General features: G+C 39.0%; 1 protein-coding gene across 1 annotated transcript in view; it reads right to left on the bottom strand.

Annotated features, from left to right (window-relative positions):
* Positions 1-14,188, bottom strand: part of LOC140227518 (transcription elongation factor SPT6-like) — a 35,572-nt gene extending 21,384 nt beyond the window's left edge. Inside the window, exons 1-14 of the mRNA XM_072307919.1 lie at positions 14,063-14,188; positions 13,543-13,656; positions 12,029-12,102; positions 10,935-11,093; positions 10,354-10,429; positions 8,256-8,340; positions 7,463-7,568; positions 6,806-6,904; positions 5,685-5,771; positions 4,601-4,702; positions 3,773-3,889; positions 3,103-3,192; positions 1,840-1,988; positions 258-919 (exon numbers count right to left, since the gene is read on the bottom strand). Of these exons, the coding sequence (XP_072164020.1) occupies positions 258-919; positions 1,840-1,988; positions 3,103-3,192; positions 3,773-3,889; positions 4,601-4,702; positions 5,685-5,771; positions 6,806-6,904; positions 7,463-7,568; positions 8,256-8,340; positions 10,354-10,429; positions 10,935-11,093; positions 12,029-12,102; positions 13,543-13,656; positions 14,063-14,156 (2,014 nt within the window). The 5' untranslated portion in view covers positions 14,157-14,188. The remainder of the gene's footprint in view (positions 1-257; positions 920-1,839; positions 1,989-3,102; positions 3,193-3,772; positions 3,890-4,600; positions 4,703-5,684; positions 5,772-6,805; positions 6,905-7,462; positions 7,569-8,255; positions 8,341-10,353; positions 10,430-10,934; positions 11,094-12,028; positions 12,103-13,542; positions 13,657-14,062) is intronic.
* Between the last annotated feature and the right edge of the window lie 1,058 nt (positions 14,189-15,246).

Below are 15,246 nucleotides of genomic sequence, written 5' to 3'. Positions count from 1 at the left end.
AAAAGCTACATTAGTCTTTCCAGGAAAATCTGTCAACGCAAACACTCCCAAATCCTTTCTGCTGCTAGGAATGTCACATGATGGGGGCGTTAAGTTGCCACGCCATGTTTAAGGCAACTTAACACCTTTCTCATTCTAAGCCCACGAATTTAAAGAGGACAAGATGATGACTGCACCAACAAATCTACCCAAGGACCCGAAGGGTTAATATCTGGGAGCACGGAAGTGGGAAGAATGAAGACAGAGCTCAGACTTACTCAGCTTGGCATCCTGGCAGAGTGCATACATAGACTTCCTGCTAGCCTGTTTGATCTCGTGGCTCTTCACACCGGCCTCCTCATCATAATCATCGTCAGAGACCTCCACCTCTTGCTCTTCCTCGACCTCCGTCTCAACCTCCACCTCCTCCATCTCATCCTCCTCCGCCACCTCCCCGTCCTCCTTGTTCTTGTCGGACTTCTCCTTCCCCTGCTCCTCCTTCCCTTCCCCATCTCCCTCCTCCTCCTTGTCCTTGGTCTCGCCCTCCTCAAAGCCATCATCCTCTTCATCCCGCTTCTTCTCCATCTCCTCCGTATCCATCTTCTCCTCTGTCTCCGTTGCCTCCTCTCCTGTTGCCGTGGCGTCCTGCTTCTTCGCATCCTCCTCCTCCTCCGCCGTCTGCTTCTTGTTACTGTCCATGTCCTCATCCTCATCATCATCATCGTCTTCTATCCGCCGCTCCTTCCGTGGCGACTTCTCCTTCCTCTTCTTCCTCCACCTCTTGACCATCACCTTGCGCTTGATGGTGACGACTTTGAATTTCTTCTCCTTGGGCTTGGCCCGGAGGCTGTTGTGCATCTTGGGCACCTCTCGGCCGTAGTACAGCAAGAAGTGCATGTACACATCCTTCAAGCTCTCTGTGGAGTCTACCGCATTTAATCTATCATTTAAAGACACAAAACCAAAATGTTACATAAGAAAAAAAAATCAAAGCAAATAAAACATGAGACCTCAACTGCACGACTCCCCTTCACTTCCTAATATCAAGCTTTATATCTAGCACTGTTCAAAATCAAATTATGTCGATTGAGGAAGCACACAGAACCTATTCTGCATACAGGGAAAGAGGCGAATCAAAACAAATCAATCAACTGAAAAACAACTAACAGCAAATATTTGAAGATTCAGTTTCCTGCAAGAGGCTGCAATTTATGCTTACTCTTTCAATGAGATACTATTGATTCAACATCCACACAGAGTCAAATGAAAAGATAATGTCGATGTGATACATGTATGTCATTACGGTGTATAACATATATCATACACTATAAATGCAACCCATAAATGCTACCCATATTAAAGAGAAACTTATCGAAGTTATTCTGCGTAATCAACTCCATGTAAACTAGCACAATTCTGCTCAAACATCACTTCTGACACAATACTATGGCCTCTGATGAGCAAATAAGTAAATATGATGACAGAGTGAGTGATTTGTGAGGAGACAGGAACCGTCCAAGGCTTGGCATATTGGAAAGCACATCTAAAGCTAAATATCTCGCTATTTGAGTTGATGTTTGCAAATGATGAAAAATGCCTTCGAAAGCATGAGTTGGCATGATTTCAGCCTCCACCCCGAAAATAATTGCAAATTTAATATACCAGAGCACCAGTAACTTTTGCATTCAGGATTTTGTGTTATTGCAATGGTAGAAGGCATGAAAAATCCAAATCTTTCCTATGCCCACATCTTTCTGTTCCCAATGTAGGTCTACATGAAAGTATCTCAATATCTTTTTTCTTTTCATCCCTTTTAGAATCTTTTTCTTTTGAGACATGGATGGTCCTCTCAATTCACACCTTTCAATGTCCTGATTGGAGAGGGCCCGGAAGTCCTCCGGCAGCTCGGCATCAAACTCCTGGTCCTTCATCACGGTGTCAAACTGGTATGTCTGCATCTTCTCAAACAGCTTGCGTAGATTCTCCTTGCGGGTCTTCAGCTGGCACCACTGGTAGGGATTGGGGGGTCAAACACACAGGAAGAGAACAAGAATGGTGATGGTGATGTCACTGACGGCAGGAGCAGAAGGCTTTGCCCCTGTATGTGCCAGGGACTTTGGACAGTGCGTTGTATGCTATGTGGTTTTCTGTGCAAAGTGGCTATCAAAGCACACAGAGGCTTAAAACCATTTCTGAACTTACAAACAGTTTCACAACTTGACAACCCACCAAACTACATTGACATTGTATACAAAATGCCTTGTCATTCATTTACAAAAACAAAAACAAACAACAAAAACATATACCAGTACTCCAGATCTACATCTTATAAAGCAGTCACAGAAGAATGACTCATACATTTCCATTTAGTTGTCTCTCTTCTTTTCTTTTCTTCCTTTTTTATAAATCTGTGAGACGGGTGATTGGTAGGTATGGTAAATAGTATAATCTGACAAGCAAGTTTAGATCGCACTACATTCAAAATTTAACAGATACTGAAGTGTGCAATTCAGTATACAAACATGCCTTCTATTATCAATATATGAATTATAACAACAATTCAAGTTATAATTATCCAAATGCCCATAACGAAAACAGAAGTTTGACTGAATTTCCAGTCATGCATTGGTAAGAAGGAGACACCAGGGGGGGCATTTCATGAAGGAACTTGTCGGACAAAATGTCCGACAAGTCAATTATATCCGACAAGTTCAGAGAAATCAGCCAATCAGACTAAAGAATTTCTCAAAACTTGTTGGATATAATTGACTTGTCAGATATTTTATCCGACAAGTTCCTTCATGAAATGCCCCCCAGTAAGTTGTCCGTATCTTGTCACATCCTGTAACTGTCAATCTGGATGATTACTCACTGGTTCAGTGTGGTGGATTATACCACGTAATGACATCCCACATTGGTTCTTTACTTTTATTGTGTGAATGCAACTTGCCGCTCGTCCTAACTCCTAGATTTACCTCTCTTCAAATGGATGAGCACTAATTGTGGTTAGAATTTATTGTTAATAACCATTATTACATTTCACTCCCCGTATACATATAACTAAGGTGCCAATTCTGACATGGTATTTTCTCTGGTGCCCACAATGGAAAGTCAGAACCTCACCTTCTCATCCCAGTGATAAACCTTGTACAGGTCATTGAAGTTCAGCTCTGGTTCAACGTACTCTTTGCGGTAGAAGGCAATAAAAGGCACCTGTAGAGAAATTGATTTTTGAAAAAGCGACAGAATGTGACAAAATGCATAAAGATGATCTGAGATGTGCCACAGACATCCAGAAATAGTGCATTCGTGTGTATCTTATTTTTGACATAACTATGGCAAGACATATGTTCCAGCTCCCCAGCCATTTAATGTGCCACTCATTAGTACATACAATTTGCACAACATCTTGATTCTTTCACTCTAACCACAGCTTGTTTTGGTGATGATACTGGCATTCAAACAATTCAATACATCTTTCTTTCACTAGTTAAACTCTGAAGTCTTATCATGTCTTCTGAGAATATGAAGCATGGGAGGATTTAATTTGCATGAAGCTATGAACTGCATGGCAGGAGTACAACTTAGAAAATAAGGATTGCAGTATTCCAGAATTCTTCTTCTTCTTCTTCTACTTCTCCTCTTCCTCCTCCACCTTTTTGTCCTTTCCTCTTCCCCCTTCATCATTTCTATTATCATCACTATCCTTACATATCATTATTAGCGCCATCAGTTATTTCCCCTTTTTGCGGAAAGAAATACCTCTTGGCACACCATGTGGACGGTTCCTCACCTCAAAATGCTGATTTCTCATGAAGTGGAGCGCCTCCCTGATCTTTTTCTTGGTCTTTGGTGGTTTCCTCTCATAGCCACTGGAGCCGTAAGCACCTTCACCCTGATCACCAAAGTCCTGTTCAGACACACAAGGCAGCGTAATACTATCAGACAAGAACAGCTCTCTCAGTAATTACACTCCCTTCTGTAGCCAATATTATATTAATGGTCAATTTTTTGTGAATGGTCAATCCTTACTTTCTTTGTTTCAGGAGCAGCTTGGCACGTCTGCTGGCTTGTTTTGAGAGATAAATTGCACAAATGCTGTAAGACTAACTCTATTGTCACAAGGAAACACTAATTAATCCTTGTCATCACTACATAATGGGGCCTACGATCTGAAATCTCATACTGTTATGGGAAGGGGACAGGGGTAACGGATAATCAGAGTCTAATGAAATTAAAATCGGCAAGTAACTACTAAGTGCATGAGTACATAAAGGATAGAGTATCACATTGACTACAGTTACCAAAGTAATCAGAGGTGTAAGAATAGTACAAGTATGTATTCTGCACATACGAATACATTTTAACACCCACAAGAATAGACAAATCTGTTCTTTTTTTTTCGTTTTTTTTTTGAGAGAAAGAGAGCAGAATATCTATCTCTTTTTTTTTTTTTAGCTTTGTACACATTCCATACAAACTATGTACAATATATATATATATTTTTTTTTCTTCTTTAACAATGAAATCGTTCTCTTTTGCAGAAGTACACAAGTACTACAATATGAATAACACATGGCAAAAGAAAAGCATCAATCAAATGTTATAGGAGTGATAATACCTGATTTGAGACAGCTGGGGTGAGGAAGGCTTGTTTGTAGATCCACTCTGCCTCTTCCTCCAGCTCCTTGTCATCCGCCTCTGTCATTGGCACAGCCCTCAACTACAGAGAGTAAGGTGGGACCCCAAAGGAAGTCAGATAGATGACAATACAGTCAAGTAATTCCACTATCACAGTTTTTGATACAGTGAGCATCAAGTTTTTTGTTGTTGTTGTTGTTGTTGTTTTCAATCTGCAAAGTCAACATGCTACTTACAGGGGAAAGCACATTTTCTTTTGACCTGCATCACAGTGAAGACATTCATCAAATAATCATTTACATTTTATCAACCTGCACAGGGTACTCAAAAGTACAAACAATACTACTGCCATTTGTCCTAGTACAGAGTCTCTTCAGTACTTCTCCTATTCATCCCTACTGCCTATCTGTGAATACAACATTTACAACATATCTAATTAATATTCCAATCAAAATTTACTCATCAAAGTGCTCCGCAATGTCTTCTGTATTGTGCATGATATTGGGCATGGGCGAGAAAACATGGCTAAGAGGGTTTGGCTTTCACTTAAAAATGTGCAAATATACAGCTAAGCATTACACTGACACTAACAGCTAAACATGCTTATTAATTCTAGCAGTTGCTAATATTAGTATGAAATCTTAATGCCATTCTTTCATATTGGCACAAGGTTTTAGTGGCATTTGCCAATATTAGTAGTGAGCCTTAATGGCAGGTGCCAACACTAATACCGAGCCTTACTGATATATTGTAGTTGCTAGTACTGGTACAAGGCCTTAAAGTAGCAGTTACTTAATTGATATCAAGCCTTAAAGGGGGTTACTCATATTTGTGGAATACAAAGTTGCTGATACCATTTTCAGATGACCAAAAGACAGTTCCTAATGTTAGCATCCTGATAAATGCATCTGTTGAGAATGAGAAGGGCGTTAAGTTGTCTTGAACACTATGGGTTTTGTGGCAACTTAACGGCCTTATCATTCTCAACAGACGAATGGTAGTTGCTACTAGTAATTAGTGTCAGGCCTTTACAGTACATTGCTAATATTGGCACCAAGTCTCACCATAAATCTCTCTGGAAGGTCTGCCGTCTTGATCTCCGAGTCTAGATCTGTGAAGTGGCCCCTCTCCAGCTCACTTGGCTCAAACACCTGGACACAAATAGAGACAGGCAGACATGAAACAAGGTAACCCGGTGGATTCTTGATCACTACCGATACGGAGCAGGCAAGAGAAAATCTCCCGCAATAGCCGACTCCCATGGGGTCTGAACGAAAAGAGGCTTGTGCAACATAGTTTGAAGGCAAACATCACACTTTGGGTTAGGATGTTAAAACGTCACATACAATGCATACTTAGTCAGAAATACACACATCTTTTATTTTTTAAAAAGCTTTTTTAATTTTGATGCTGAAGGAGAAAGTAAACTTGACATCAAAGAAAGATACCAGTTGGAAGCTCTAGGACAGATACCAAGACAATTGTAGATGGTTACATCTTAAATCTGTCCGTCAATTAATCAATCAATCAATCAATCAATCAATCAATCAATCAATCAATCAATCAATCAATCAATCAATCCCTCACTCAATCATCAATCAATCAATCAATCCCTCACTCAATCAATTAATCAATCCAAATCTGTCAATCAATCAATCAAGCACTTAATCAATCAATCAATCAGTCACTCACTCACTCACTCACTCAATCAATCAATCACTCACTCACTCAATCATCAATTAATCAATCCAAATCTGTCAATCAATCAATCACTTAATCAATCAATCAATCAATCAATCAGTCAGTCAGTCACTCAATCAATCTATCAATCAATTAATTAATCCAAATCTGTCAATCAATCAATCAATCACTCACTCAATCAATTAATCAATCCAAATCTGTCAATCAATCAATCAATCACTTAATCAATCAATCAATCAGTCAGTCAGTCACTCAATCAATCAATCAATTAATTAATCCAAATCTGTCAATCAATCAATCAATCAATCAATTATCAATTAATCAATCCAAATCTGTCAATCAATCAATCAATCACTTAATCAATCAATCAATCAATCAATCACTTAATCAATCAATCAATCAATCAATCAGTCAGTCAGTCAGTCAGTCACTAAATCAATCAATCAATCAATCAGTCAGTCACAGAAACTGTCGCCACACTGACCTCATAGATGCTCTTCTTTGGTTGTCTCTTCTTGCCGGGGCGCTTGGCTCTCCTCCTTGGCTCTCCCTCTTCCTCAAGATCCTCATCCTCTTCCTCGTACTGTACGTGGAATCAATTTAATAAGATAAATGGGTGTTCAAAAAGCTTGCTTCATTATTTTTTTTTTCATCTTCTTCAATTTCATCTTTGCTTTGCACAAATTTTGGTATACACTGTCAAACTATCATTTATACGCAAAGTTATAACTATGTAGAACGTTAACTGAATTATGTTAAAATCATAAGCATCTATATTCATGACAACTCCATTGTGCAATTCAAATACTTTTCACTGTCCAACAAAAGAATACAAAAAGCTTACCATCCTATGCCGGCAGTGCAAACCTTGCTGTATTCACGACAAAGGGGCAACATATGCCTGCTGTTACGCACATATCAATAGGCTAACCTCATACCATGATGCCGGTCACACTGTTCATTGTTCCTGATCATATTCACTTCACTGCTTTAATACTTCTGTGTCTGGCATTTCAGCCTTGTGATTTGATGTGTATTTCAAAATCTACTAATGCACACTTCCTTATACAAAAATGTGAATGATTTAAATTCCTAGAAATCAAGTTAAATCATGTTAAATCAAATCAATAACGACAATCACCTCAGAATATTCTTCTTCCTCAGCCTCTTCATAGTCATCACCATACTCATCAAACTCTTCAAAGTCGAAGTCGATGCCAAAGATGTCCTGAGCTTCTTGGAGGGCACTGTTTACAGGTAACAAACGCAAATATTGTGAGGAAGATCATATACGACCAACACAGTCAGTTATCATCACTGTCTCACTGTATCACATGTATGCTGTTTTCTTCTTCTTTCAAATTATTTTGGTTTGACATTTTCTTTATGTTATTGTGTTTTCTAGTTTTCATGTATAATAGCATCAGTGCACTTAGAATCACCTGTATAAAGCGCCATATAAAAGCAATTATCATATTGTTGTTGTTGCTGCTGTTATTACTATTGTTGTTGATATTGTTGTTATTATTATCATTATTATTACTATTGTTATTATTATTGTTATTATCATCATTATCATGTAATATTACATAATATCTAGCCACAGTAAGATAAACTGTGAAAAATTGGAATGGCAACTGTGACAAGAATTAAGTTCCTATGGAACATGTATGGAACATCTCTTCGAGAGAGTCATAAGATTCCTGTTTTGTTCACTCTTCAATGGCAGGTGACACACACATCACTTGAGATTGACAGACATGTAATCATTTGTGATGGCACTTCAGACCTTCTGGAAAATTACAGTTCCAACAGTTAATTAGGAGGCATCCAGGTCATAGACAATATCAACCTCATCAAAATGTAATGGGCATCACACATGTCACAAATGTTATCAAAACGCAATGCATTCATGAAAATGAAAACACACTCACGAGTCGGTATATCGTGGACGGTGCCCCTTCTTCTTCTTCTTTGTGATTGGCTGGCCTGCGTCGTCGACGATGAAGTCATCGGGATCTGCGAAAGAGCACAAGAAGATATGGCATACAATCCTAACAGCAGGCATAGAAAGGTCAATTTTGACATGGTGAAATTTCCACGCTTAGGTAGGCATGGCTTGTCCTGAGTTTGAGCCTGCATACTGTTTTTACCAGGTCTTCAACCTTAATACCCATCTTCTCTCCATCCCCCCACCCCCCCCCCAAAAAAAGCAATAACAACAAATAAAACAAAACAAATAAAATGACTAAGTAAGAGTGTGGCAGGTGAGACTCCCATATATTCATCCAGCTTCTAGAACAGCTAGCAGGGAATACTGTAAAACGAGGAAAACTTCACGTGCATTTTAATTTCGTGAGAGCCAAGATTCGCGAAATTAAAATGCATGTGAAAGCTCTTGTCTTCACTATACGCACTGAATCTTAGAGGCAACTCGCAAGAATTTCATGCCATGAAAAAGGCCGTCGGCTCCAATATGCAAAAATTTCATTGCGCGAAAATATTGTGTTTTGCAGTAGCCAAGAGCAGACTGGAGACAATCACAAATGGCTTTAAAGATAATATAAAGTTTTGGTATTACCTCAAAAGTTTCCCTGAATTTCCTTGTCTTAGTTTGTGTTTCAGGTTAAAGTACCTTTCATATAACTAACACTGTGAGACTTACTCGCTCCAAAGTGCTCTCATGTCTTAGTAATCATGCACTAATGGTTTCGTACCAGAGCCGCCGCCGTACGGCGGCGAGGTAGTACACGTATTGTAACAAAACCATTATTGCATGATAACTGTGACCAGCAGCGTGCAGCCCCATACGCATACTGAGTAGCTAACTACGACCAGCAGCCCCATACTCATAGCTAAATGGGGCTTCGCATCGTAGCTTACAGGATGACAGATTTAGTATCGCGGGTAAATATCAACTTAAAATCCAAAAAATTTCTTCAATTTAAAGACTTACCATTAAGTTGAAGTATTGAAACAGGCTTCGGGCAACGTTTGGTTCTGCCAATAGTCCCTTTCTGTTCGAATTGATGACTGAATGTGACTCGGTCGAGAGGACCTTGGGAGAGCTACATACTCTGAATACTACGGCCAGCGCATGCGCACACAAGCATCTTATCCGTTCGTGGATTTGAAATTTGTGTGCATGCATGTGATGTGTGCGTATGCGCTGGCCGTAGTAATCAGTGTATGTAGCTCTCCCAAGGTCCTCTCGACAGAGTCACATTCAGTCATCAATTCGAACAGAAAGGGACTATTGGCAGAACCAAACGTTGCTCGAAGCCTGTTTTCAAGACTTCAACTTAATTGGTAAGTCTTCAAATTGAAGAATTGTTTGGATTTTAAGTTGATATTTACCCGCGATACTCAATTTGTCATGATCCTGACTGCTACAATGCGAAGCCCCATTACGATATGCGTATGGGGCTGCTGGTCGCTATGCGTATGGGGCTACTGGTCGCAGTTAATTGCATGATTACTAAGGAATGAGAGCACTTTGGGGCGATTAAGTCTCACAGTGTTAGTTAATATGAAAGGTACTTTAACCTGAAACACGGAAATTCAGGGAAACTTTTGAGGTACCAAAAGAAAAAAAAAAAAAGAAAAATGCTATTTTCAGGCCTTTCCTTTGATCATTTAGCTTCAAAATTTCGGCAGATGATAGAAGATATATTAGACTACAAAATTATGTAAAAACAGAAATCTGAACGTTTTGACAGATTTTGGTGATATGACTTCAAACTCGATTTTCTCGGATCCTTTTGTTGTAGCGGGTCACATATATTTCCACTTTTCATAATTTTAAGTGTTTAACATCACAGATGATATCACACTAATGAGTTGCAGCAAAATGCACCATCTTTCTGAACATACCAAGAACTGTGAATGACCACTGCAAATTATGCAGCCTTCATATCAATTTCAAATCAATATTCCTTTCAGATAGTTCAGACTCGGGGAACAGGTTGAGAGCTGAACCAGTCTAGGATGGAAGGAAACACTTGAATATTCAACTGCTTCTGCTCCACGTACCTGATTCCTCCTCTGAGTCCTGGAGGTCAGCATATTGGTCATCTTCCACTGTCTCACGCAACTCTTCTTGCATCTCCTAGCAAAATTGAAGAAAAAAAAAACCCCACACAAACAGAAGAAACATAAAATTTTGTACACTTGCTCATTTTCTGGCTGTAAGATAATGAAATTGTGAAAACTTTACAATCCTGTTCAGAACATATTTTGAGAGTGAATCACCAATCGAGGGAGTTTCATTCCATGATGGTGACCTAACAAAGTTTTCTTTGAGTCTCCCTACAGTGATATGCACACAGAGAGCATATTCTTGCTTGACCTTATGGACAAGCAACTGTGGGGACACCTACAGTAAGTAGCAGCACCCAACATTATGGTAAGTTTGCTTGATTTGATATGAATTTAAAAGCTTCATATTAGGTGTTTGGTTTTTTTCTTAGTCTGTAGACCAGAGTGGAATGTGCAAAGGAGTGCATGCTAGATAAAGTAGCTAAAAATAAGATAAGTTTGAGAAAGATGACATTCTCACTGGGTGAACGTCACCCTTCACCACTGAGAAACACAGAGAGAATGTCAGGACTCACAGCCGATGTGGGACTCAGCTCTCCTTCCTCTCCCTCGCCTGCAAAAATTTCCTTGGCGATTGCATCTCTGTCGTCCAGTTCCCGCATCGGGCCTGCCCCGCCTCCCTCACTACCACTGTCCTCCTCGTCAGATATCTGACGCACACGCCGGAATTTCTTCTGCAAATTCAAAATGGATGAAAGAGTTTGCCATTTGATGAACAGCCTTACGTCAGAATACTATTGTATACACCATATATTTTGATTTCGATTTTTTATTTTTTTATTTCACAAGTCTGGTGCTATTCGCGAATTCAAGAACATGCGAAATTATTAACTCTGATCCTGACAAAAACTTGAAGCACACACAAACATGAATTGGTTTGCAGTACACAAAGCTTGAACAAGGAATGCGATATTACTGTACTCCAGGATCGCAAATTAAACCACTTGCAAAATGTCAGGAAGTCCCGATTTGTGAAAAATTAAACTCACTAAATAAATGGTGCACACATCATTTATCACCAGAATGGCCATTTCGGTTATTGGTAAGTGTCATGTGTAATCACAGGAGGTTTTACAGGTCTCACAGTTGCAATACCTCATGAATACAATTATTTCAATAGATTTAAAATGATACATATCAGTAAAGGTGAAGGCTATATATGCACTTGAGCTTCAATCAATTACTCAAGCTGGAATATTTGGCAACTTAACAACATGGATCACTCTCCAGCTAATTTATTTTTTGTGCAAACATACAGCCACACTCAGCTTGTACAAATTTCACCATGATAAGGTGTACACTTTATTTGACCACTGATTGCTAAAATTTTTCTGCAGTAAAAAATCTAGGGGCTCTTTAAGTAAACTGTAACTCCTACCACCATGGAATGTACATTGAAGATCTCTCAGAGTGAAAAACAAAACAAAACAAAACAACAACAAAAACAAAAATAAACAAACAAGAACCTCAAAACCGACAACCAATTATTCAAACAAAGAGAGTTGACAAATCACAAAGTACACAAGATACAGACATACATGTACAGTGTATTTGCAAACAGCATTTCTTTGCATTCTTCTATACTTTTTACAAGATGTTTTGCACTTACCCTCTCAACTTTGACCCCAAGGTTCTCTTCAATGAGGTCGTAATCTTCTTCCGTCAGCCTTTCATCATAATCTTCTGCAAGGTGACGTAGAAAATAGTATACAAAGAGCTCAGAGAACCTTTCAGATTCATATCTTTTTCTCCTTTTTTTTTTTTTGGGGGGGGGGGTATCTTTGCCCTTACTATCAGTATCAAACACTTCATTGTTTCTTGGAGGCATTTGCAGCAATATGTGACAGGTCAAACAAAATAAGTTTATGATTTGATTACAGCTCAAGTCAATACTTCATAAATTTGATAACCTTCCACTAGTTTTACTGTAGTTATCCAGTATGTCAACCAAATCCATACAGACAGATTCATATTTGTACACTGACAAAGTATGTACTATGAGCAAACATACACATAGTTCGAGAAGTTTACATAAAAGTATGAGATCTTTCACAGAGAGCAGATCTAATATTTCAGCACTTTCGATGTCCACTTGGGTAGTATAAAATCACGTGTATTCAGAATTTGAAATTAAATTTCCCCAATCCAGCAATTTACAATGCAGCTTGAAGCAGTATTACAACAAACATGCACACAAATCTATATAAAAAGTTTATTTATCAAGGCATGATATATTTCAAAGAGAGATCTTATTTTCCATCACCCTAGACATCAAGTCTTGTGGCATAAAATTCAAAGAGAGATCTTATTTTCCATCACCCTAGACATCAAGTCTTGTGGCATAAAATCATGTGCTAATTTGAAATAAGAACTTCCCAGTTCCTTGCAAATGAGACATGGAAACTGTCCAATATCTGAAGATGGTGTTAAGTTCACCGTTACCATCTTTTCAAGCACCTTGAATTGCATTTCTCTACAGGAATACCCACAATGCTTCACAGAGAGAGAGGAAAAAAAAAAATAACAAAAACTGCTAGCATAAAGCCACACTACAGATTTGGCAACTAAGAAATGAGAATTGAAGGAAACTTGTTCATGTTATCTTATATTCAAATAGGCTGATAGTGCCAAATTGCTACATGTCATTAATGGAATTGAATGGTACAAAGATAAGAAAAGTACAAATTCATGCTGATATCTCTGTTATTCTACAAGTAAAGTGACAAATATTACATGCACTGTACATTGTATGTGTGCTGTATACACATAGGACGGACTACCACAACTATAACTGCTTTCGTCAAGGGTGTGATTGTAATTGATATTAAAAAGGAAATACAGTGGGTAACAGGTTTCTTTGCCTACTAGTACTACTTCTATGTAGAAGGTGCATTTGCCTACAATTTCTATAAGGTGCGCTGGAAATAGCCCCATCCATAAAGGTACTGTATGTGTATGGGCAGTCCACACATCTCATACGCATCACACATGACAAGCACTGTACAACACAACTACAGTGTACTTGTCCACTGTATACAACTATCATACAGAATGTTGATCAAATCAGACCTAAATGTCAGCAAATTCAGTGCAAAGTACAGAGAAGAAGGGCTACGCACTAACCTCTGTGTTTTCTCTTTTTCTTTCGGCCTATGTCTCCCTCATCTGAGTCAGAGTTCTCCTGCTCCTCATCTTCAACATCATCATTTATCAGGTCCGGTACATTCTCCTCCTCATCTGCAGAACAAGAATGCATTGGTCAAGAAAGAATGATGTCACATTTGTACAAACAGCACTAATGTAGCTCTGAATCTTCATCTTCTTTTCCTTTTTATCAACCAATTTTTGACTTTCAGACACATGCCACTTGTATATCAGTACTTGCAAGGATAAGAAACTTTTTTTTTTCTTTCTCCTTCTCCTTCAGGAGAGATTACATGTAGATTGAACTAACTACATGTAAATTCATCAAGTTTGCACAAAATCACCTGAGACAAACATCTTCATAATAATACATAATAAGTTAAATAAAAGATAGCATCAACATAATGAAAGGTGGCTTCTGGTATTGGATGGGTTAAGCAGGCAAACATTACAATGTATTATAGGACCCATGGAAGGAACAAAAGGGATCAACATTAACCTTCTTCTTCTTCCTCCTCCTCCTCATCATCACTGCTCTGCTGGACATCTTCCTCTTCCGATACCTCCGCCTCTTCCTCAAAGAAATCTGACATCTTCTAGGTTGTCACTGTTCTTGGGTCAAGGATGAAAAGAGCTGCATAGGGAAGGAGAGCAACACAATTACTGTAGATAGCAGAATATGTTGACACTGATACAAAGTAAATGGTTTGACAGTTTCCTGCAATACATACAAGTGATCTCAAAACATCAACCACGCTACTGAGAGTTACTGTAAAACATGATATATTCGCGACATGAATTTTTCGCGAACTGGAGCCAACAGCCTTTTTTGCAGCATGAAATTTTCGCGAACTGCCACTGGCATTCAATGCATATTGTAGACAAGAACTTTTGCGTGCATTTTAATTTCGCGAATCTTGGCGCTCGCGAAATTTGCAAAAATTAAAATGCATGTGAACATTCCTCGTTTTACAGTATCCTACTGTACATTGAAACCGACACCCCTCCATCTATAGCATTGCGCATATCAAAAGAACAAACTTTAATGCATGCAACTACACGCAGTGGTTTTGCACTCTTTAGGGTGGGATTTCACGGAGCACGCAAACGATTTGCGAAGGACGCGAAAGGCAAAACCCAGCATTCGTATTTTAGTCTGCAAAAGATCGCCAAACGAACATGAGGGTTCAGAAGCGTTGTCAATTGTTCGCGAATGTCGTTTTTACTTCGGCGAGAATTTCAAAAAAGTTTGACATTTTTGGCGAACCTTTTCCGCACACTTGGTCGTGATTTGCTCGTGAATTGTTCTCGAAAGTGTCTTTAAAGCCTCGTCATATTGCGCAAGACCTTTGCAAAGACACGCGCGATGTTCGCAAAATGTTCGTGAAACCCCAAACAGACTCCGAAACTTTGGAGAATGTTTCGCGTATGTTACGCGAAATCTGCGAAGTTTTTCCGATCATTTTATGATGTAATCGCAAACTGTTCGCGTACCTTTTGAGACATTCTCGCGAACGTTTAGCACACGTTTGGGGGATGTAGATCTATGTCGTGTGTATCATTGCTAAAGTACAGCATGTATACGAGAGTGAATGCCATTCAAATAACATGCAGATGAGGAGTGATTGAATGGCATTCACTCTCGTATACTACAACGTAGGTAGTCAGAGAGGTACCTCTCCG

The sequence above is a fragment of the Diadema setosum genome, chromosome 4 (assembly GCF_964275005.1).
Source record: "Diadema setosum chromosome 4, eeDiaSeto1, whole genome shotgun sequence".
NCBI classification, from domain to species: Eukaryota; Metazoa; Echinodermata; class Echinoidea; order Diadematoida; family Diadematidae; genus Diadema; species Diadema setosum.
Note: the sequence above shows the minus strand (reverse complement) of the source record. Positions and strands in the feature narration are given on the sequence as shown.